Source organism: Eubalaena glacialis, chromosome 11 (genome assembly GCF_028564815.1).
Source record: "Eubalaena glacialis isolate mEubGla1 chromosome 11, mEubGla1.1.hap2.+ XY, whole genome shotgun sequence".
Classification (NCBI taxonomy): Eukaryota; Metazoa; Chordata; class Mammalia; order Artiodactyla; family Balaenidae; genus Eubalaena; species Eubalaena glacialis.
Window position 1 is genome coordinate 99,544,251 of NC_083726.1, and position 24,182 is coordinate 99,568,432.

Consider the following 24,182-nt stretch of genomic DNA (forward strand, 5'->3'; position numbering starts at 1 on the left):
CACATTGTTTTTAGTTCTTATTTATAACATTCATGTGACTGGCATTTTTGGAGTTCATTTATTCATTCACTCATTCATTCTTTCAAAAATAATTGATAAAGCACCTATTTGTCTGGCACCAAGCTAGATCCTGGGAATAAAATAAGTCGGTAAAATGAGTTCACTTCCTACCTTCCTAGAGCTTATGACTAGCGGGGGAGACAGACAGTTATTAAATAATCATAATAAATGTAAAATTACCATTTTGATAAGCACTGCATTACTACAAATATATTGGAAAAATTCTCACCAATGAAGAAGTCTGAGACATTGAAGGAATGGTGATTAAGCTTAGATCTGAATGCTGAGAAGCAGTTACATGGAAAAAAGAGTATTTCAGGAGAGAGAAACATCATGATCAAAGACCCAATTGCATGAAAATGGAAGGGAGTGTGAAGACATGGTGTAAATAAGGAGACCTCAGTCTGGATACTCAAGTCTTTCTTCAGAGCAGGAAGGCATTCTTCCACTAAATCTCTGATTAATGCTTCTTTTCCAACTCTGATTGCTTCCTCAAAAATAGATTTCTTAGGTTGGTGTTTTAGTTTGTCCTCTAAGTCACCTACCTTTCTTTCACAAATTGCTTCTTTACCTTTTTCTTCCACATTTTCATAGATTTTTCAAAAGTATCTTCTTTAACACGGATTTGGGTTTTTGGCCATTGTCTTCTTTCAATTTTATCCAATGCATATTTTAACTACACTCTTGTATTATTTTGCTTCCTTGAAAATTTTACTTATCATATTCTTATCTCTGTTGAATTTTTTCCCCTAGGTTCTGTATTCATGTTTAATAAATGCCATTGAATTAAATATTAATATTTATTTTGGATTCCTGGTTCTGAAGTAGATCAAATAATCTACTGTATATGTGTTAATGTTCCTTTCCTTCACTGTACATATCACATATAAATATAAATTTATTCTTTTAATTTATATAACTTTATAACATTTTATACTTTAATCTTGTTAATGTTCTTCTTCCCCTTTAAAGTGTAAGCTCATCAAGAAAAAAAAGGGAGAAGACTCAAATCAATAGAATTAGAAATGAAAAAGGAGAAGTAACAACTGACACTGCAGAAATACAAAGGATTATGAGAGATTACTACAAGCAACTCTATGCCAATAAAATGGACAATCTGGAAGAAATGGACAAATTCTTAGAAATGCACAACCTTCTGAGACTGAACCAGGAAGAATTGGAAATATGAACAGACCAATCACAAGCACTGAAATTGAAACTGTGATTAAAATTCTTCCAACAAACAAAAGCCCAGGACCAGATGGCTTCACAGGCAAATTCTATCAAACATTTAGAGAAAAGCTAACACCTATCCTTCTCAAACTCTTCCAAAATATAGCAGAGGGAGGAACACTCCCAAACTCATTCTACGAGGCCACCATCACCCTGATACCAAAACCAGACAAAGATGTCACAAAGAAAGAAAACTACAGGCCAATATCACTGATGAACACAGATGCAAAAATCCTCAACAAAATGCCAGCAAACAGAATTCAACAGTGCATTAAAAGGATCATACACCATGATCAAGTGGGGTTTATCCCAGGAATGCAAGGATTCTTCAATATATGCAAATCAATCAATGTGATACACCATATTAAGAAACTGAAGGAGAAAAACCATATGGTCATCTCAATAGAGGCAGAGAAAGCTTTTGACAAAATTCAACACTCATTTATGATAAAAACACTCCAGAAAGTAGGCATAGAGGGAACTTTCCTCAACATAATAAAGGCCATATATGACAAACCCACAGCCAACATCATCCTCAATGGTGAAAAACTGAAACCATTTCCACTAAGATCAAGAACAAGACAAGGTTGCCACTCTCACCACTATTATTCAACATAGTTTTGGAAGTTTTAGCCACAGTAATCAGAGAAGAAAAAGAAATAAAAGGAATCCAAATCGGAAAAGAAGAAGTAAAGCTGCCACTGTTTGCAGATGACATGATACTATACATAGAGAATCCTAAAGATGCTACCAGAAAACTACTAGAGCTAATCAATGAATTTGGTAAAGTTGCAGGATACAAAATTAATGCACAGAAACCTCTTGCATTCCTATACACTAACGATGAAAAATCTGAAAGTGAAATTAAGAAAAGACTCCCATTTACCATTGCAACAAAAAGAATAAAATATCTAGGAATAAACCTACCTAAGGAGACAAAAGACCTGTATGCAGAAAATTATAAGACACTGAAGAAAGAAATTAAAGATGATACAAACAGATGGAGAGATATACCATGTTCTTGGATTGGAAGAATCTACATTGTGAAAATAACTATACTACACAAAGCAATCTACAGATACAATGCAATCCCCAGCAAACTACCAATGGCATTTTTCGCAGAACTAGAACAAAAAATTTCACAATTTGTATGGAAACACAAAAGACCCCAATAGCCAAAGCAATCTTGAGAAAGAAAAAGGGAGCTGGAGGAATCTATAGTACAAAGCGAAAGTAATCAAGACAGTATGGAACTGGCACAAAAACAGAAATATAGATCGGTGGAACAGGATAGAAAGCCCAGAGATAAACCCACACACATATGGTCACCTTATCTTTGATAAAGGAGGCAAGCATATACAGTGGAGAAAAGAAAGCCTCTTCAATAAGTGGTGCTGGGATAACTGGACAGCTACATATAAAAGAATGAAATTAGAACACGCCCTAACACCATACACAAAAATAAACTCAAAATGCATTAAAGACCTAAATATAAGGCCAGACACTAAAAAACTCTTAGAGGAAAACATAGGCAGAACACTCTATGACATAAATCACAGCAAGATCCTTTTTGACCCACCTCCTACAGAAATGGAAATAAAAACAAAAATAAACAAATTGGACCTAATGAAACTTAAAAGCTTTAGCACAGCAAAGCAAACCATAAACAAGACAAAAGACAACCCTCAGAATGGAAGAAAATATTTGCAAATGAAGCAACTGACAAAGGATTAATCTCCAAAATTTACAAGCAGCTCATGCAGTTCAATATCAAAGAAACAAACAACCCAAATCAAAAATGGGCAGAAGTGGGGCTTTCCTGGTGGCACAGTGGTTGAGAATCCGCCTGCCAATGCAGGGGACACGGGTTCGAGCCCTGGTCTGGGAAGATCCCACATGCCGCGGAGCAACTGGGCTCGTGAGCCACAACTACTGAGCCTGCGCGTCTGGAGCCTGTGCTCAACAAGAGAGACCGCGATAGTGAGAGGCCCGCGCACCGCGATGAAGAGTGGCCCCCGCTTGCCGCAACTAGAGAAAGCCCTCGCACAGAAACGAAGACCCAACACAGTCAAAAATAAAATAAATAAATTAATTTAAAAAAAAAATGGGCAGAAGACCTAAATAGACATTTCTCCAAAGAAGATATACAGATTGCCAACAAACACATGAAAGAATGCTCAACATCATTAATCATTAGAGAAATGCAAATCAAAATTACAATGAGATATCATCTCACACGGGTCAGAATGGCCATCATCAAAAAATCTACAAACGGGGAGGAGCTTCAAGATGGCGGAAGAGTAAGACGCTGAGATCACCTTCCTCTCCACAAATACATCAGAAATACATCTACATGTGGAACAACTCCTAGAGAACACCTACTGAATGCTGGCAGAAGACCTCAGACCTCCCAAAAGGTAAGAAACTCCCCACATACCTGGGTAGGGCAAAAGATAAAAGAAAAAACAGAGACAAAAGAATAGGGACGGGACCTGCACCAGTGGGAGGGAGCTGTGAAGGAGGAAAGGTTTCCACACACTAGGAGCCCCTTCGCGGGCGGAGACTGCGGGGGGTGGAGGGGGGAAGCTTCGGAGCCACAGAGGAGAGCGCAGCTACAGGGGTGCGGAGGGCAAAGCGGAGAGATTCCCGCACAGAGGATCGGCGCCGAGCAGCACTCACCAGCCCGAGAGGCTTGTCTGCTCACCCGCCAGGGCGGGCGGGGGCTGGGAGCTGAGGCGCGGGCTTCGGTCGGATCGCAGGGAGAGGACTGGGGTTGGCGGCGTGAACACAGCCTGAAGGGGTTAGTGCGCCACAGCTAGCCGGGAGGGAGTCCGGGAAAAAGTCTGCAGCTGCCGAAGAGGCAAGAGACTTTTTCTTGCCTCTGTGTTTCCTGGTGCGCGAGGAGAGGAGATTTAGAGCGCTGCTTAAAGGCGCTCCAGAGACGGGCGCGAGCCGCGGCTGTCAGCGCGGACCCCAGAGACGGGCATGAGACGCTAAGGCTGCTGCTGCCGCCACCAAACAGCCTGTGGGCGAGCTCAGGTCACTCTCCACACCGCCCCTCCCGGGAGCCGGTGCAGCCCGCCATGGCCAGGCTCCCGTGATCCGGGGACAACTTCCCCGGGAGAGCGCACGGCGCGCCTCAGGCTGCTTCAACGTCACGCCGGCCTCTGCCACCGCAGGCTCGCCCCGCCTCCTCCGTACCGCTCCCTCCCCCCGGCCTGACTGAGCCACAGCCCCCGAAGCAGCTGCTCCTTTAACCCCGTCCTGTCTGGGCGAAGAACAGACGCCCTCAGGCGACCTACACGCAGAGGCGGGTCCAAATCCAAATTTGAACCCTAGGATCTGTGCGAACAAAGAAGAGAAAGGGAAATCTTTCCCAGCAGCCTCAGGAGCAGTGGATTAAATCTCCACAGTCAACTTGATGTACCTGCATCTCTGGAATACCTGAATAGACAACGAATCATCCCAAATTGAGGAGGTGGACTTTGGGAGAAAGATATATATATTTTTTCCCTTTTCCTCTTTTTGTGAGTGTGTATGTGTATGCTTCTGTCTGTATAGCTTTGCTTTTATCATTTGTCCTAGGGTTCTGTCCATCCGTTTTTTTTGTTTGTTTGTTTTTTTACTTTTAAAAATTTTTTTCTTAATAATTATTTTTTATTTTAATAACTTTATTTTATTTCACTTTATTTTATTTTATCCTCTTTCTTTCTTTCTTTCTTTCTATTTTTTCTCCCTTTTATTCTGAGCCGTGTGGATGACAGGCTCTTGGTGCTCCAGCCAGGCGTCAGGGCTGTGCCTCTGAGGTGGGAGAGCCAATTTCAGGACACTGGTCCACAAGAGACCTCCCAGCTCCACGTAATATCAAACGGCGAAAATCTCCCAGAGATCTCCATCTCAACATCAAGACCCAGCTTCACTCAACGACCAGCAAGCTACAGTGCTGGACACCCTATGCCAAACAACTAGCAGGACAGGAACACAGCCCCATCCATTAGCAGAGAGGCTGCCTAAAATCATAATAAGGCCACAGACACCCCAAAACACACCACCAGACGTGTACCTGCCCATCAGAAAGACAAGATCCAACCTCATCCACCAGAACACAGGCACTAGTCCCCTCCACCAGGAAGCCTACACAACCCACTGAACAAACCTTAGCTGCTGGGGACAGACACAAAAAACAATGGGAACTACAAACCTGCAGCCTGCAAAAAGGAGACCCCAAACACAGTAAGTTAAGCAAAATGAGAAGACAGTGAAACACACAGCAGATGAAGGAGCAGGGTCAAAACACACCAGACCTAACAAATGAAGAGGAAATAGGCAGTCTACCTGAAAAAGAATTTAGAATAAAGATAGTAAAGGTGATCCAAAATCTTGGAAATAGAATAGATAAAATACAAGAAACGTTTAACAAGGATCTAGAAGAACTAAAGAGCAAACAAACAATGATGAACAACACAATAAATGAAGTTTAAAATTCTCTAGAAGTAATCAATAGCAGAATAACTGAGGCAGAAGAACGGATAAGTGACCTGGAAGATAAAATACTGGAAATAACTACTGCAGAGCAGAATAAAGAAAAAAGAGTGAAAAGAATTGAGGACAGTCTCAGAGACCTCTGGGACAACATTAAACGCACCAACATTCGAATTATAGGGGTCCCAGAAGAAGAAGAGAAAAAGAAAGGGAATGAGAAAATATTTGAAGAGATTATAGTTGAAAACTTCCCTAATATGGGAAAAGAAATAGTCAAACAAGTCCAGGAGGCACAGAGAGTCCCATACAGGATAAATCCAAGGAGAAACATGCCAAGACACATATTAATCAAACTATCAAAAATTAAATATAAAGAAAAAATATTAAAAGCAACAAGGGGAAAACAACAAATAACACACAAGGGAATCCCCATAAGGTTAACAGCTGATCTTTCAGCAGACACTCTGCAAGCCAGAAGGGAGTGGCAGGACATATTTAAAGTGATGAAGGAGAAAAACCTACAACCAAGATTACTCTACCCAGCAAGGATCTCATTCAGATTTCATGGAGAAAGTAAAACCTTTACAGACAAGCAAAGGCTAAGAGAATTCAGCACCACCAAACCAGCTTTACAACAAATGCTAAAGGAACTTCTCTAGGCAGGAAACACAAGAGAAGGAAAAGACCTGCAATAACAAAGCCAAAACAATTAAGAAACTGGGAGTAGGAACATACATATCGATAATTACCTTAAATGTAAATGGATTAAATGCTCCAACCAAAAGACATAGACTGGCTGAATGGATACAAAAACAAGACCCATATATATGCTGGAGAGGGTGTGGAGGAAGGAGAACCCTCTTGCACTGTTGGTGGGAATGTAAATTGATACAGCCACTATGGAGAACAGTATGGAGGTTCCTCAAAAAACTAAAAATAGAACTACCATACGACCCAGCAATCCCACTACTGGGCATATACCCTGAGAAAACCATAATTCAAAAAGAGTCATGTAGCAAAATGTTCATTGCAGCTCTATTTACAATAGCCAGGACATGGAAGCAACCTAAGTGTCCATCAACAGATGAATGGATAAAGAAGATGTGGCACATATATACAATGGAATATTACTCAGCCATAAAAAGAAATGAAATTGAGTTATTTGTAGTGAGGTGGATGGACCTAGAGTCTGTCAGACAGATTGAAGTAAGTCAGAAAGAGAAAAACAAATGCTGTATGCTAACACATATATATGGAATCTAAAAAAAAAAAAAAAAAAAAATGGTCCTGAAGAACCTAGGGGCAAGACGGGAATAAAGACACAGACCTACTAGAGAATGGACTTGAGGATAGGGGGAGGGGGAAGGGTAAGCTGGGACAAAGTGAGAGAGTGGCATGGACATATATACACTACCAAACGTAAAATAGATAGCTAGTGGGAAGCAGCCGCATAGCACAGGGAGATCAGCTCAGTGCTTTGTGACCACCTAGAGGGGTGGATAAGGAGGGTGGGAGGGAGGGAGATGCAAGAGGGAAGAGATATGGGGACATATGTATATGTATAATTGATTCCCTTTGTTATAAAACAAACTAACACACCATTGTAAAGCAATCATACTGCAATAAAGATGTTTAAAAAAAAAGTGTAAGCTCCATGAGATAGTGTAATTCTTTGTTTTTGTTTACTGTTATATTGCATTTTACCTGTCAGATTTTTGACTTTCGATAATTGGTAAAGAAATAAATATTCAAGATAGTGCCTTTATTTTCTTTGCAATGTTTTAAAACACAACTCTGTAATTTTCTGTCTCTTTTTTTAATGATACAAGATCCCATCAGACCTGTCACATAGTAACCAGCTGTGGGTGATTTTTGAAATTTCTGCTTTTGTGATTAATGAATCTTTTCTCAGGTTTACTGTTTGAGAATAGTTTAATGTATATAACTTCCAGTGTAATTCCGAGATTCTAGTAAGCATTCATGTTGTGTGACTTTGGTATACTCAGGAACATCTCCTGTCACGTGGCTTGTTTTTTTGTATCTCTTTATCAAGGGCTCTATGTGAATTTTTTTTTTTAAAGGAGATGTCCTGGCTGTATCACAAATGTTTTGAATCAGAATCTCATGTGGGTGTATGATTGTGGTTTCTTTTAAAAAAATGTTTCACAGGTGATTCTGATGACCCGCATTTTTTTTTTTTTTTTGCTATTCAGAATAAAAACTACAACTTCTAGCATTCACTATAATAAAGCTGCCATCACTAGCAAATGCAGTATTCAAATATTTGTCCTCATTCACTCTACTTCTTGTCCTACTTGTGAGGGTGTGAAAGATCTCTGTGCTCCAAACACAAACACACAGAAAGCCATGCAATTGAGAGACAGTTGGTAAATGACCCCAAATGACAGTTGGTGCAGACTCCATTTCTGCCAGAGAGCAGGCAAACAAAAGGAAGACATCTTTTAAATGGGCTTTGCTTTCTCAAGTTAATGTCAGCGTTTCTTAATCCATTTCCATGGGCTTGAAAGAAACTTAACACATTCTGTAATATGTTGTCTGACAATTGCAGCTTGGAAATTTTCGATTAGTTCTATTTCTTCAGCAGTATTTTAATGAGAGGTTGGAAGAAGATGTATCAAGTGCTGATAGTCAAATTAGAAATTAATAAGGTCTGGGAAATATATGACTTAATACATGAATGACAGATGTCATGATAGCATAAGCCCTCCATCACACTAGACTTTAGGCTTGAGTAACATGGTCCAAATTGGTTTTGGTTCTTGTTTTAAAAAGAAAGGTATTAAGCTTTTCTTCTTATTTAGGCTATTAATTTCTCTCTTCCTTTTTCACCTCTACCTATTTTCTAGTCACTGGTTTTATTGCATTACAATTACCTGAGCAAATACTTTTTCTTCTATTACATATTAACCATACCTTTCACTTTAAATTTGTATGGATCTTATATTCTAATCTTAACCACAAATGCATAGCCACACCTTAACAGTGAGTACTCCCATTTTTTTCCCATTTATAGTTTGTTCCATTGTCATAAATTCATAGGTGATTCATTGTTCCATCATTAGTATAGAATGTGAAAATTGTCAGTGAAAGGACCAGGAACTGCTCAAAAATAACATCCTACTCAATTAATACAATGTTAGTAGAAAACACAGCGGCAGAAGAATTTTTTTCTCCCCTTAAATATGTGTTTCACGGTCCACTCCGGCATCACTACTTAACGGTTCTAAGTTCGCTTCATTCACGGATTTTCTTTCATTTTCTGATGCCTTGATATCTTTTCCTTGATATTTTTTCTTCATAACAGAAATTAACACAACATATAAAACAAGGGCTGGGAGTTTTAAGCCTGTAGTCAAGCCAAAGAAAGTATTTCTGTGAAAAGAGAAAAAAAGTCAGTTTTTACTTGGAATTGGGTAAAACACTTTACAGTGTTGTTCTTCAGTATGCAGAAGGCCTTAAAAAAATGCTGTTTGAAATCTTGCATAAAAATATTGAAGTAGCAATTTCAGTGATTCTTTTGATTGGAGCATAAGAAGTTTGTGATTATTTTTAAAGGATTATTAACCCACAGAAACTAAGGATGGTTCATGATCTGCCCAAGTGCTATCCGTAAAATAGGGTATATTTGGAATGTTTAACTTTCTCAGAGACAGATTAGTTCATGTGTAATGAGAACAGATTATAAACGAAATGAACTGACTGTGAGATAATCAGATTGAATCCATTTATATTGAACCAGGAGCCAATGTTTACCTTATAGGCTTGCTGTCTACGAAGCCCTGCCCTGTGGTCTACTGAAAATTTTTCGCAAAGCCACATACAATTACCTAGTACACATGGTCTATTCCAGGGATTCTCAACTTTGATTGAACATTAGAATCACCTAAGGAGATCTTAAAACTCCCATTCCCCAGGCCACACCCCCTGACCAATTAAATCAAAATTGAAATAAGTATTTCAAAATAGAAATTAACATTTTTTGGGAATTCCCTGGTGATCCAGTGGTTAGGACTCCATGCTTTTACTGCTAAGGGTGCAGGTTCAATCCCTGGTTGGGGAACTAAGATCCTGCAAGCTGCATGGCACAGCCAAAAAAAAAAAAGAAAGAAAAAAGAAATAAATATTTTTTAAAGCTCCTCAGGTGATTATAATGAGCAGGAAAGATTGATGACCACTGACCTGGTAGGTTGGGAAGCACTCGCCTCATAACATTATTAACTAAATGTTGAGAAGCTTTATGCAAAGATACTTTGAACAATTATTAGGTTTAACTGAATGGAATTAATTCTATAACTTTGAGTTGTTTTCAAAGTTTGGTAAATGGTAGCTATAATTCCTAATATTATTATTACACTGAAAATATCTCATTCTTTAGTAATTAACATAGTCAAAGGAAAAAATCAATTAATGAAATATATTTATGACAACTTACCCATATAATGTGGAATTGTATATCCGACAAGACCCTTGCTTCCAATAGTTGTTGACAGACCACTTCATACAAGCTCTATCAATCAGAGCCCCAAAATATATAGGAGCTGGAATTCCTCCTGCAACATGAGATGAGAAGATGTCAACCCAAGGAACATGTTTCAAAGGAAACAGTGATATTCCACACTGATACATTTTGGATTATGTAGAGATTAAAAATTTTGGAGGACTTGTCCATTGATTTGGCCTAACTCTACTCAAGAATCGAGATTATGAGGAATCTCCAAAGCTCAAATCACATACAATAGCATAGACATCTTTTATCTACCCTCACCATGCCAACACACATAGGGAAGAAGGAAGATTATATGCCTGTACATTGTTCTTCTTATAATGCCAATTAACTTAAGCCTGGTTGGTAAAAAGGAGAATGTTGTCAGTAAAACATAGAAGTTATATTGGTTCATATGTAATTTTTCTTAGGCAAGGACAGCTAGAATAGCAGGAGTAGAGTTATAACTTCACAGGGAAAGGGAAAATCTCTCAGCTCAATTGCTGCGAAGGCAAGAGATTTTTTCAACTCGATTTTTAAGTAAATTAAAAGGTGAATGCCAACACTAGGACCTCCCCCCCAGAGAAGCACAGGCCCAGCTTCACTGAGTGCTAGGCTCCTGGTAGGCTGTGCCTTTTTTTTTTTTTTTTTTTTTTTTTTTTTGCCTCAGGGCTCCACTCCCACCTTCTTGGAGTCATGAAGCATTTTCTCTCCATTGATTGTGTTCATTTTTAATACCTCCTGAAGCAGCCTGGGCTGTCCAAGGGCCTGTGGTGCTGAATTTTGCTTCTGTTGGTGTTCTGATCATAATGATGCCTAGGTCTCTCCAGTGGCCTGTACCTAACCCAGTTTTTATTGGTAGTGTATGATTTTGTAGAATTTGAGGATTTTCAGGAACACACATGTTGTCTTATAGCAGAAGTGCCCATATGCTTTTACTATTTTAATAAACTCTGACATTGACTCCTAGTTTTAAGCATTGGTAACTTGACCAAATTTTAGAGATATGCTAATTTTCAAATTTTATATTGTTACATAAAAATGATAGTGATTCATAGTTTACAGTTTTGCCAATTCCATTTACTTTTAATCGGTCTCAATTTTCTGAGAGTGAGAAATCTTAGAATGTCAAGGAACTGGGGTCTGAGATGAATATATCTGAGGAAAACTGGTACTGAGAAACTGGATTAGGAATTCACAGGTTTCTACAAATCTAAGCCATTCCTTTGAAAAATGAAAAATATGTGCCAACAATTTATTTTTCTTATATAAAAATAGCACTGGTTTGATCAAACTTAATGAATTAAATGTTTCAGGTAACAAACTTGGTCTTATATTATTGAAATTTTAAAACTTCAGATAACTTGTTTTCCAAATACCTATTTCAGTTTAATATACCTTCCACAATTTACATTGTATTCAGACAGTTGTTTGTGACTGGACATTTGGTCCTCAGTATGTATTTTTCCCCTAGAAGAGTTAGATTCCATTGGGCCATATACTGGACGTATCAAAATAGGATGCTCACAATCAGAATAGCAAAATTCCTTTTTTTCTATTTTACGTCTCTAGAGGAACTTCTTCTATTCTCAATCTCATTTCATCATATCAGAAGGAGTACTAGCTCCCCAAATTCTCTTTCTATCTGCTAACTTCTATGGCTTAGATTCTAGGAGTGAGGCATCTCCATTGGATCTAGAGGAACTGCCAGGATTGGACAGAGAGCTACAAAAGACAAGATAGAAACTTTAATGCACATAGCTAACTGAAAGAAGGCAGTCTGAAAAACTACTTACTGTATGATTCCAACTATATGATCCTCTTCCATAAAGTTTGCACTATTCCTGCCAGCTGGAAATAACTATCCTCTTTAGAACTCTTAACACTTTGTAGCTCACTCACAGCCCTTATCATCCTGCAGTACCTCCATCTTCTCCTTCTCTCCCATACCTTTTATATTTTCTCCTTTTACCTTTGAGGATCTGTGATTTTCTCCCAAATATACTTCTTGGACAACTGCTCCATTGTAATTTGGCCATAGTTATGCTTCTTTCTTTTGCTTGCAAGAGTCCCAAGGATTGACGCCCTCCCATTTCCTTTTCTTTCAGCCATCAGTGGTTGCCTCCAGGCCATGATCAGTTGCCTACCCCAATTCCTAGAGAAATCATGTCCTTTTCCTACTTCCCAGGAATAAGCATATAATGTTAACAGGTCTTAAAAAGAGGTAGCACAGGGGTTAGTTTAGAAGTTGTTAAGCTAACAACAGGAAACTGTATGGTATAAATGGCAAATGGCAACAAGGGGAAAAGGATAATTTTCTAAATCTTGTACTAATCACCTCATCTGAATATTTAGAAATAGGCCTTTAGCCTCTAGATTCTATAGTATTACTATTTGACAGCAACAACAAAAAAACACAACTTCCTGAGCTTTCTTTCATTCAGAGCACTCCCCATTCCAAGATGCTCAGTTCTAGAATTTTAGTTCCCATGAAACCAAGCAGAACCCTGTGGGCCTCCGCAAGTACAAAGGTCCCTCCATGTCCCCTGCCTCTTGTTTGTAGAAAAGATGAAGTATCCCAGGCCTTCCTGAGTCACAAAAGAGCAAGCTCAAGCAGTTAATGATTAGGACAGCAGAGTCACAGAATCTTTCCAGTGTCTGATGTACTTCCCTGAGTTGTTTTGCAGATACCATAACTGCCACCAAAGAAAAAAAGCTAACCGCCTAATGACCAGACTATAGCCATGCCATAAATTGCTCCATCTATGGCTAGCACAATTCCAAGAACTGGCTTCAGATAATGGGATTAACATTATTGCTCATGATAATCTATATTTTGTGGGCATCAAAATAACTGTAGTTTACTCTGCCTGTATATGTAAGTGGGCGACTAAAATTATCAGCAAAAAGATACTACAGATCCATGTCGACATCTTCCACTTTAAGAATACAGTGCCCTATGTCGGCATGAAATTATAGAAGATGGACTTTCATCCCTAATCCCATGGAATGGAATGATGTCTGACAAGCAGCTCTTTTGCTCCTTTTCTGTTTGTCTATTTCTGTTCCCCTTAAACCTTAATTATAAAAATCAGATCACTAGGCAACATTTAACCTAACTCCTGACTTGTGCTCTACTTAATGCACACAGTGCCTTGCCTAACCTGTTGATTCTTTTCCTAGATTAAAAGAAGTAGGAATGAAGAATTAAGTAATTAAAAAATGATTGACTCTCTATCCCCAGTGCCCCCTTAGCAAACTTGCAAGCAGACCACACGGGCAAGATAGCATCCAAAGGAAGATCAGGAGTAATCAGCAGGTCTGCATGAAGTGAAAAAATGATGAAGAATCTGACCTCCTACCTTAATAATTAACTGAGATTATTTCCCCTTTTTCCCTTTAAAAACTATCATGGCTGAGCAGAATCTTCAGAGATGGTTTTGGGATGAGTCTGCCTTCTCCCTAGATTGCTGGCTTTTCTGATTAAAGCAACTTTCCTTTCTACTAACACTTGCCTCTCAAATATTGGCTTTTGAACAGGGAACAGCCAAACCTGAGTTCAGTAACACCCATTCCCTTTTGCATTTTAAATTTCTATTAAAGGTTATCTGCCCCAGCCTTAGAGGACTAGTCTGAGGGACTGTGAAAGTCCTCATCTGTTGTTTTACACAATCTCCCAGGCCTCCTGAGCTGTTTTGGGCATTACCTCCCTCAGCATAGAAGGAAGGTCCTGCACTCTGCATATGGGAAGAAATATTCCTAAGTCTTAAATTAAATTCTTGGAGACCACTGATCTTTGTTTTAGAAAGGATATAATACAAATATGATGATGCCTTGTTCTTACAGATTGATTCTAAATAGAACTGACAACGAAATTCTCTTTTAGGTCATTTAGTTCTCCTTTATCCCATTATTTTTCATTTACCACAAACATTAAAACGATATTTTACTTATACCTTTTTAAAGAAACTTTCTGATAATTGGAAATCAATTACATCCAGTCTTTGAGCTTTGACATGAAAATTTATACCTGGAATTTATCATCTACATATTTATCATACCTAGTGTTCGAATAGTTAGTGAATGGAAACCCATGGCAAGTGATTTCAGTTCAGGTTCAACATTTCTGAAATAAGATAAAGGCAAAGCAACATTAAGCATCTCTAAAATACCAGATTGAGCTAAATATTAAAGCATTTCTCAGTGTTGTTCTTCATGATCTAATGAAAATCCTCAAGTGAAGAGTGGATATTATTTAAAGTTATATTTTCAGTTGTTTTAGAAGGCAAACATCTGAATGATATTAACAGTTCTTATCTCTTTGCTTATTCAATGTGTTACAATTTCAAGACAGTTTTACAAACATTTCCACATTTGATCCTTAGGAAATCCTGAGATAATGGTTGGAATAGACTTTATGATATCTATGAAGACAGTGATTTCTTGTGATCTGTTTAGTTGACACCTGCCATATGAGAGAGCAAATACTTTTATGTAGGTCTTGGTCTGAGCAGAACTCTTTTTACTACTTTATTTCTATCATTGCTGTTAACAGAAAAGTTGACTAATATGATTCATACACTACATAATATAACCAGGAAGGTCAAAAAAGATATCTGTATTCTACTGTCTAGTGTATTTAAATGTCTTTTTAAAGGTAGCAAATACACTTGTATCCTCTCTTAAAATTTAACTCACTTTTGCATTTAGAAAGTTATTTCCACAATTCCATATTTCTATGTTCAATGAGCTGATGATACAACCAACTCTGTAATAACCTAATACATATCAAGCAAAATAAATTACCTGACTGCAGTGGCAAGATGGGGGAGGGTGACTGAGGCTCAGAAGTTCTGTTTTTACTGAAATATTGAATTAACTGATAAAAAGGTTTATTTTTTTTTCTTGAATGTATGTGTTCAGAGATAAATAAATTTAGTCATTCAACAAACATTTGCCATGTGCCTCCTAGGAGACTCTATGCTAGTCTTTGCTATTGATATAAAGAGATAAATCATGTTGCATAGTAACTAAATGCCTTAGATAAGTCATTCAACCTCTCTTAGCCTCAGTTTCCTTATCTGCTAAGTAGTCTTATCTTGTGTGTTGTGAGGATACAATGTAATAAGCTAGCCCGCTAGCTTTTCTTTACACAAAATTGCCCCTTAACCCTTGTAGGAGAGCTACCCTTGACTGAGATTCTCAAAAGTATTCAAGAAAGCTTATAAAAGTAAACAGGATAAAAAATTAAATTAAACATAGCATAATAAAAATTAAACACAGTGGAGTTATGTATTAAGAGAGAAAATGAATGGAAAGGGTTTTTTCTCTGCTTTTGCAAAAGACAGGGACACTTGCACTAGCCGAACTGAGGACACAAAACACTATCCTTGAGGGCAGTGAAGCCATGCCAGTAAGTAGATGAGGTCATGTTATTCAAAGAGGTGGTTTCTTCCCTGAGGAAATTGTCATGAGGGAATCAGCCATGACAGTTAACTAGTCCAGTTAGCTGTCTCTCTCAAATATCAGATTTCTTAAAAGGGCTTTTGGGAAGAGAGAGAATACAGTTTGTCCCTGGTTGAATTCTCTGTGACAAGTGCCTGAAGTGTCACTTTTCATTGCAGTTGATTTTTTTAAAGGATGCACTTGGCTTACAAGCCAGATGCAATAGAGGCAAAATTGAGATGTTTGTTATCAACTTGTAGTTTTACCCAGGTAGAGGGCTAGTGTGGAAGAGAATTGAGCGGACTTGGGGATAGTGATAATATCTTCCTGAAAGGGAACTTGAAATCTTAGACAACTCAGTGGAAATGACAGACTTATGTGATATAATGACACACAACACACATACACACATATACAATGACAATCACACACAGTCCTACATTCACATGCACGCACACTTACAGACCCTCATGCTCATACTTACATGCACACTCTCAACACACACACACACACACATTGTTATCATGTAAAATATTGGTCACTGCAGCATGAGTCCTACCTCAATCTGATATTGATCAGCTCTGTATTTTGATCAACATTTCTCAGGATGGATTCTCCACAAAAAGCACCTCCTATCATAGCCTTCTGTTTTCCCTGATTCTGTTCTTGCCTCCCAAAGACATATTTTCCACCCAACAGCCAGAGTGATCTTTTAATTGGATAAGATAGTTGTATAATTCTACTGGTCAAATCTCTCTGCTGGCTTCTTAATACAATGAGAGTAAACTCCAAAGTCTTTACTGTGATCCACAGGGTCTGTGTTATCTGGACCATGCGTGCTCTCTCATTGTACTTCTTACCTCTTTCCTCTTCGTACAGTCCTCCTGATCTTGTACGTGTCAAGTATGTTCCACCTCAGGACTTTTACCTCCACTGTTACCTTCCCTGGATTGCTCTTCACCTGTTCATATCTGCATGATTTGTACCCTCAATCTTTATTCAGGTCTCATCAAATGACTTCCAATGGAAGGTATCTGAATTAGTACTGCTTCTCCACCCCCCTTCTTTCTTTGCTTTTCTTTTTTCCTTTTTTTTTTCCTCATCAGGTTATTCTCATCTATGGTCTCCCCTTTCCCACACTGGGAGCACATCAAGTCAGGTTGTGACAGTGGAATGGGGATCCTAAAGCAGACCCTGCCATTGCAATTTACAGAGACAGAGGGTAATTAAAACCCTAGTTAGTGAAGATGAAGTGCGCCTCCTTCCTCACCAGAAATTAGTGATGGAGGGCTCTGCCGAGGGCCTGAGCAATGTACTAAAGACTTGGCTGTTAGGCTTCTTAATGTTTAATTTTTTTGGATGCATGGTGATTAGCTAATTGCATTTTACTGGAGATGCAGGCCCTTGACCTGGTAAGGCTGGAGGTTCAGATGCTTATGGAAAGTTGTGGTCTAGTTTGGTGATCCATCTCTTTCAATGGCTCAGACAGGTGATTGAATAAAAGCCCCAGAAAAGCACTTGGTAGACTAACCACACTTTGTAGAAGTGAAGTAGGATGTTTATCATGCACATCCAGATCATAGCTTTAGCCTCAATTATTCTATAATATGTGGATTTCTTCACAACTTAACTATTCTTGCAGAGAGGGTAGCTTTTACTAAGAGGAAAGGTGCTCTTATGATGAGTCGTCTTCCATAACTCCTGTCCAATTTTTAAAGATTCACAGGGTTGGTTGAGCTTTCAAATTCTTGGGAGGGAACAGTCTGAAACTACCATCTCTTTAAAACAGTGTTGTAAAAAAATGTTTTTGAAATTATTTTGAAAAAAGTTTTTGAAATTAATTATTCTTGCAGAAAAGTTGCAAGAATAGTACAAAGAATTCCTTCCTCATTCCTGTCACCTGTATTTCCAAGCATTAAAATTTTATTACCTTTTCTATATTTTTACTCTGATTTTTTCTTCCTAATGCTTAACACTTCTTTTTTTTATGTATTTACATGCTTATTTATTTATTGTTTCTTCTCCTACACCCATCCACTCTCCCATCCCTCACCCCCACTGAAAGCTAATGGAAGGAGGGCCCTTATCACTTTTGTTCACAGTTCCATCCTTGGCCCCTAGAACCGTGCCTAACATATATACTGAATGTGTAAATATCAACACTCCTGCTTAGTCTAGTTTTAATAATAGCCTTATGATGTAAGCATCAGGAAATCATTAATAGACTGAAGTTTATATTTTTATTACACAGTCTACCTCACAAAAGTTCTCTTTCAATAAAATCAAAGGTTGGTGAGAAATCAATAAATGTTTTTGATAAATGGTAATGTTGATCTTATCACTTTCTTATTAAGATAAAATTATCATCAATGTTGTAACAGTTATCTCTAAAATTCTCATTCTCCTCATAAAAAATTTTAAATTAAGAAGCCTTGTTGAGATGCAAGCTAATTTGGAGTTTTGAGACAACTTCCTGTAATTTAATTAATCTGTAATTTGGCAAATATGGAAAGCTTCTCCTTTTGAGGAGACAGTATTTTATGTTAAGGTAGAGCTTTATCTGTGGAATAAATTAGTATAAATAATTTGACAAGATTTAAGGGTCATTGTGGAATTTAAACAACTGTAGTCTCAGTTTATAGCTTTATACTTATTTTAAAAAACATTAATACATTTGTTTTCTTTCCCTTCTATGTCACGCTGTTGGCTGACAGTGAACCTGTTGCTAACTACTTATGTCTTAAAAGTATAACTAGAGGTTAACCCAGATCACCATATTTACATATATATTTTTTAATACCTACATGCAAGTCTTTATATGCTTTCACTTTTAAGTGATTGAATGATTAACTTCACCAACAGGCCTTGTATTACCTACTCCCTTCCTAACCCTGCAGTCTTACCTTGTGCCATCTGTCTCACTCAGTACGTTCCAACCAACTGGCTTCTGTTCACTCCTCAAACACATCAGTTCTTTCCTGCCTTGAGGCATTGGCATATAGCCCCTCTCCCTGTAAAGTTCTTCACTGCTAACTTTAACATACCCTCTAGACCTTTAGATTGTGTCACTTTTTTTGAGTATTTTCTGAGTCCTCTTCCTCACAGCTCCTCACCTCAATCCTAAATTTGTTTTTCCTTTTTATTCCCTTTAATAGCACTCTTTTTTTCTTAGTAGTACTAACGACAATTTGTAATTACGTGTTTATTTTTAAGCTTATTTGTCTTACATAAGTCTTTCCTGTTATACTCTAAACTGTATGAGAACAGGTACTTTATCTGTTTTATTCACCATGTAGTATTCTTCACCAAGTGTGGTCTAAATATTTGTCTAATCAGTGAAGAAAAGAACGAATATTGCTCATGCATTTTTCTTTTCTCTACGAGGGTATTTGAGAGACTAGGTCAAAAGCCATTCTTTTAGCTAGGATTAGAAACTTTGGAATATCATAGACTGTTTATATTATGTGATCTGGTTCCCAAATTTTTTTTTCTTCAATGGAATCAATAGGTGATTCACTCTGACAGGCCCAACAGGGTATAAGGCATCTCGAAATGAGAAGTTCTTTTAGAATCACGGCGGGGATTCTTTCACATTGAGGCAGTTGTCGATCAGTCTCTGTCTTAAAATTCTCATTAAGAGGAGAAAGTACGGAATCTAGATTTTGTAGTGGAAAAGGTCAAGGCAAAATTATTATTAATTATGGCAGTGAAGTATCACAGTAATCCTAAGAAAATGCACTCTTAGAAAATTTAAATGTAACAAAATATGAATGTGGGTTCCAAATATATTATGGAAAAATATGCACATAATTAGGTGTGTTTATAGTCTAATATATGTAAAACTGCTTTTAAAAAGTCATACTCACTTAAAAACCAGCATGATATTTGAGGTGCTTCCCAATGCAGAAGAAAAATAGATAAATATTTGCACTACTATATAAACGTAAAATTTTCTTGTACATTGATCATTTTTGGGGCATTCACCCAACTTCATTGAGTTATTTCTGCTCTGGAAACCATTTACTTCCACACAACTACAGTTATGAAACATCTGAAAAATAGTTTTTGAAATATGACAGAATATATTTACAAAATATGACTGGGCTATAAATATATTCTATTATATTTAAAGACATCTCACTCATCTAAGCTAAAATATTTACAGTTTTTAAAGAAAACATTCTAACAATACAGCTGTTTAAGAATTGAAAGGCAAAATAGTTTCCTGGATTCCTTTCTAGACAAGAAAATGTAATTTACTATTAACTTTTCATACATCCCTAAATTAAAAATTAGGAAAGAATAGAAAAAAGTTATGTCTGAAACTCTGTAAATTATTTTCTCATCAATATAAAATGTTTAAATATTTCTCTACCACTCACTTTTATTTTCTATAGCACACCTACTTACTCTCTTTAACAATCTCTACAGAGTGTTAGTGACACTCCCTGGGTAGGATTGCCTAGGGAATCCAGAAAATATAGTAGTTTTGGAGGGGTCAAACCTGGGTCTAGAGCCACCCATTCGAATGGGGCAAAGTCCAGGGCAAAAGGGACCAGGCATGGATGCTAGAATTCCACTTTGGCCAGCAAATACAACATCCGATTGCATAATGACAGATTATAGGATAGATGATGCCATTACCAGAGAGGTTCAACACAACAGAATACCCTAAAGGTTAGAACACAGCTAGAGAAAATTTAGGAACAAGTGATTTTAGAAATTTAATTTGGCAAGCAGTTTATGTAGCTAGATGGCTTTAATAAATTCTGTTCTGAGTATAGGCTAAACTAAAGTTTAAGGGAAGTTTGAACCCATTAATGCTAAAGACCAATTACTGAAGGAGGAACTGGGGAAGAATTTGAATTCATACTTATCTGATGACCAAGCTTTACTTTTTTTTTACTAAGAATTGTATAGAGAAATTCTTTATGTAGTGAGCCTATCAGCCAATAAAACCAAACTTAAGTACAAAGGGCATTATTTTGAGTGATTAAGAAGGGATGACTTATTACTAAGAATTTGGTAAAAGAACTCCGCAGTGGTCCCTAAATGGTAAAGTATTAAGAAGATGATGTCTCCATAGTAGACAGAGCTCTCTTTAGGATTCTAACGTCATGTCTCTTCCAGCCCTTCACTCATGGACAAGGTGGGACCATAGATTGAATGGGGCACTCTCAATGAAAGGCACTATAGCCATGCATATGAGATATGGGTTTTTAAGTTTAGTCTTTGGGCCATTTTTGTGCGAATTTATGACGCAGCTTCAAAGAATCTAGGTTCTTCAAAGTTCTTCAAAGTTCTCAGTGACCTTCATTAATGCAGTTAGTAGGACTATGGCAAGAAAATGATGGTAAAGTTTGAAAATCAAAGACAGGAGGGTGTGGTAGAGAGCAATGATCATAGCTGATAATATTGCTAATATTGGTGATAGGAAAAGGGCCCAGGAAATGGGTCCCCAACTTTGTGAGATATTCAGTGGATTGGAAGTAGAATAGTGAACACCATATCTGATGCCCAGCTATTGGAAGTTACTTGGGGGATTGGGGAGAACTCATAATTTGCATGGAAGGGGATATTTTGAGTGAAGAAGACAGTGGCACTTCTATGGGAGATGTTAGCAATAGTTAAGCAGAATATTAAGTTATCCTGTGTAGGAGAAGTGCCAACCTTGAAAAAAATCAAAATTGGAAGCCAAAAATTGGACAGTCAAGTGAGCATGAAGCCTTGATTAATTTCTTGGAAAGTCAAAACGGTATTGAGCCTCAAGATAAACTCTCCAGAATCTATATGCAAGATTGCATATAGATGGTTGTCCTGGAAAGGCACCTAGATTGACAAAGGGTTGGCTCAGGATTTTCCCCTAGCATCTGAAGGGTAAAGTACTTCCAACCTAATGGAAATCATATCCTTTAGTCAAATGAGGTGCTTCCTAGAAATCATAAATATTTTTAAATTTCAAAAGGTCATAGTCTTATAAATGCAAGAAGAAAAGGTGGGAGTAATCTCATGAGAATTCAAGCAACAGAAAAACCTGTTGTGTCTCAAGCAGGATTTTATGTGAGGCTTTGTTTACACATCACAGCCATCACAATGACAGGCAATAATAGGAATCTTTTTCTATCTTTTTACTGGTGACCTTAGTTGTAGAAACATTTGGTAAGTAATTATCAAAGTTTAAGTAAGTTAAATCAAATCTGCAGTTTTGATTAAAGAGAAGAAAGTAAAAAGTAATACTCACAACAGACTTTTTACTGCCACTTGAAGATTTGCATCCTGCTAAACAAGGTGATATGTAGGTTATTCCATTGTCCCCACAGAGTGGTTCCCATTGACTTTGATCACAATTGCAGTCAGAGTTGCAATAAGAAAGTGGTACATTTATATGAGATGCCACTGGATTATTTCTGGAAATATGATAGACATATATCAGAAAGAGAGAGAAAAGAAGAAGAAGAAGAAAGAAGAAGAAGGAGAAGAAGGAAAAGGAGAAGAAGGAGAAGAAGAAAAGGAGGAGGAGGAGCGGAGGGAGGGGGAAGGGGAAGGGGAGGAAGGAGGAGGAAGAAAAGAGAAGGGAAGGGAAAGGAAAAGAAGGAGGAGAGATGAAAAGGAGATGAGAAATAAGGGAAAGGGTTGTCTTTAAATTAAATAGAGATATTTTGCTTGTCCAAAATGGCAAAGTTTATTTTTAGTGCTTATTAACTTTTTCACCCTTTATCTTTACCCAGACATGATTTATGATGTAGAAAAAGTAAAACATATAAAAGAAACCAAAGAGGATAGGTAAAACATAGACAACAGGTCTTTGTGATTCTATCAAAAAATTACTCAAAAATCACTTCATTTTTCTGAGAATCGGTTTCTGTTCAGTAGGGTAATGGCGTTAGACTAAGGTTCTTCCCAGCTCACTGTAAAGTCTCATGAATCTGTGAATGTTAATTAACTAGTTTGAATTTTTAAATCTATATTTTAACTACACAAGGAAAGAATTCAACGTGGTCAAAGCAGAATCCTTAAGGATCAGTTTTTAAAAATCAAGAATAATAGAATCAGTTGAGAAAGACTAGAAAAACTTCATATGCTTTTTAAATGAAACCATAACAAATTTTATAATGATTTACTGTAAAACATCGTTGTATTTATAAAATATAATCTTATAATATGGCTAAAATTATTAAATGGATTATTCATATAATTAATTTTCTGCTTATAGATTTTTTAAAATTATTCTTTTGTTTTTTGGTAAAAATCTTGATAAATTATCTTTGAATGAGAAAGTAATTTTCATGAAGAAAGAAGAAGGTGGATTCAGAAATTCTGTAATCAGTGATTTTACTAAAAGCATCTAATACCTAATCCTGCTTGGGGACACACGATGGACAGGGAGTGATTTAGCATAATGATTAATGACTCAGTCCAGACATTGCAATCAGACAGTCCTGTGTTCACATTAGGTCTGCCACTTCACAGCAATGTGACTACTCTTTCTAAAATTAGATTTGCCATTTGTAAATCATAAATCCTCATAGAAATTTTTTTGGAAAAAAGTTAATTTAGCTGTTCTCAAACTTTCTGTTCCCAGCAGCCTGTCCATTCTTGAAAAGTATTGAGGACCCTAAAGGTTTTTGTTCAAGTGGGTTCTACTTATTGATATACATACTCTACTAGAGATTAATAATAAGAAAAATTTAGTACATGAGAATGCGCAAGCACACATATCCTTAGCCAACAGACTGATATTATCATCACATATCTTGTAGCCTTAGAAAATATCTCTATACAAGCACAGGGAAGTCTGTTCAATACTCTGTAATAACCTAAATGGGAAAAGAGTTTGAAAAAGAATAAATACATGTATATGTATAACTAAATCACTTTGCTGTACACCTGAAACTAATACGACATTGTTACTCAACTATGCTCCAATATAAAATAAAAATGAAAAAAAAAAGAAAATATCACTATATACTCATTAGAAAATGAGAATGAAAAAGAAAACTACTATCTTGGTATTAATATAAAAATAGTTTAGAATTTGTTGACCATCTGCAAAAGTCTCAGGGACCCCTGTAGATTCTCAGACCACATTCTGAGAACCTCTACAGTAATTCATACTCTAAAAACTTACCCCAGTGACTAGCATTTCATAAATGCTAAATATATTGATTCTGTTAATAGCCATCACTTAGACTATGAGTTCCATGAGGGCACTGAGGTATCCTATAAATTTTTTGACCTTTAAGGAGGCACTCAGTGAAATTTTATGGAATGAAAAAAGCCCATAGAACACTAGCTGCCTTCTTTTGAATAGATAGCACAATTACTGTGCTTGTTTCAGGGAACTGGCTTTAGGTTAAAGCCTGTATGCTTGTGCTGTGAAGTAGCATTGTTCACTGTATGACTTCAGACAAGTCACAGTTTCTCCAGGTCTCAACTAACAAAGGAAGAGGATATAAGA

General features: G+C 37.2%; 1 protein-coding gene across 1 annotated transcript in view; it reads right to left on the reverse strand.

Moving 5' to 3' along the window:
• Positions 1-8,822: 8,822 nt before the first annotated feature.
• LOC133100515 (solute carrier organic anion transporter family member 1B3-like) overlaps positions 8,823-24,182 on the reverse strand; it is a 66,726-nt gene continuing 51,366 nt past the window's right edge. Inside the window, exons 10-14 of the mRNA XM_061204698.1 lie at positions 21,966-22,131; positions 19,591-19,775; positions 14,341-14,405; positions 10,229-10,346; positions 8,823-9,168 (exon numbers count right to left, since the gene is read on the reverse strand). Of these exons, the coding sequence (XP_061060681.1) occupies positions 8,973-9,168; positions 10,229-10,346; positions 14,341-14,405; positions 19,591-19,775; positions 21,966-22,131 (730 nt within the window). The 3' untranslated portion in view covers positions 8,823-8,972. The remainder of the gene's footprint in view (positions 9,169-10,228; positions 10,347-14,340; positions 14,406-19,590; positions 19,776-21,965; positions 22,132-24,182) is intronic.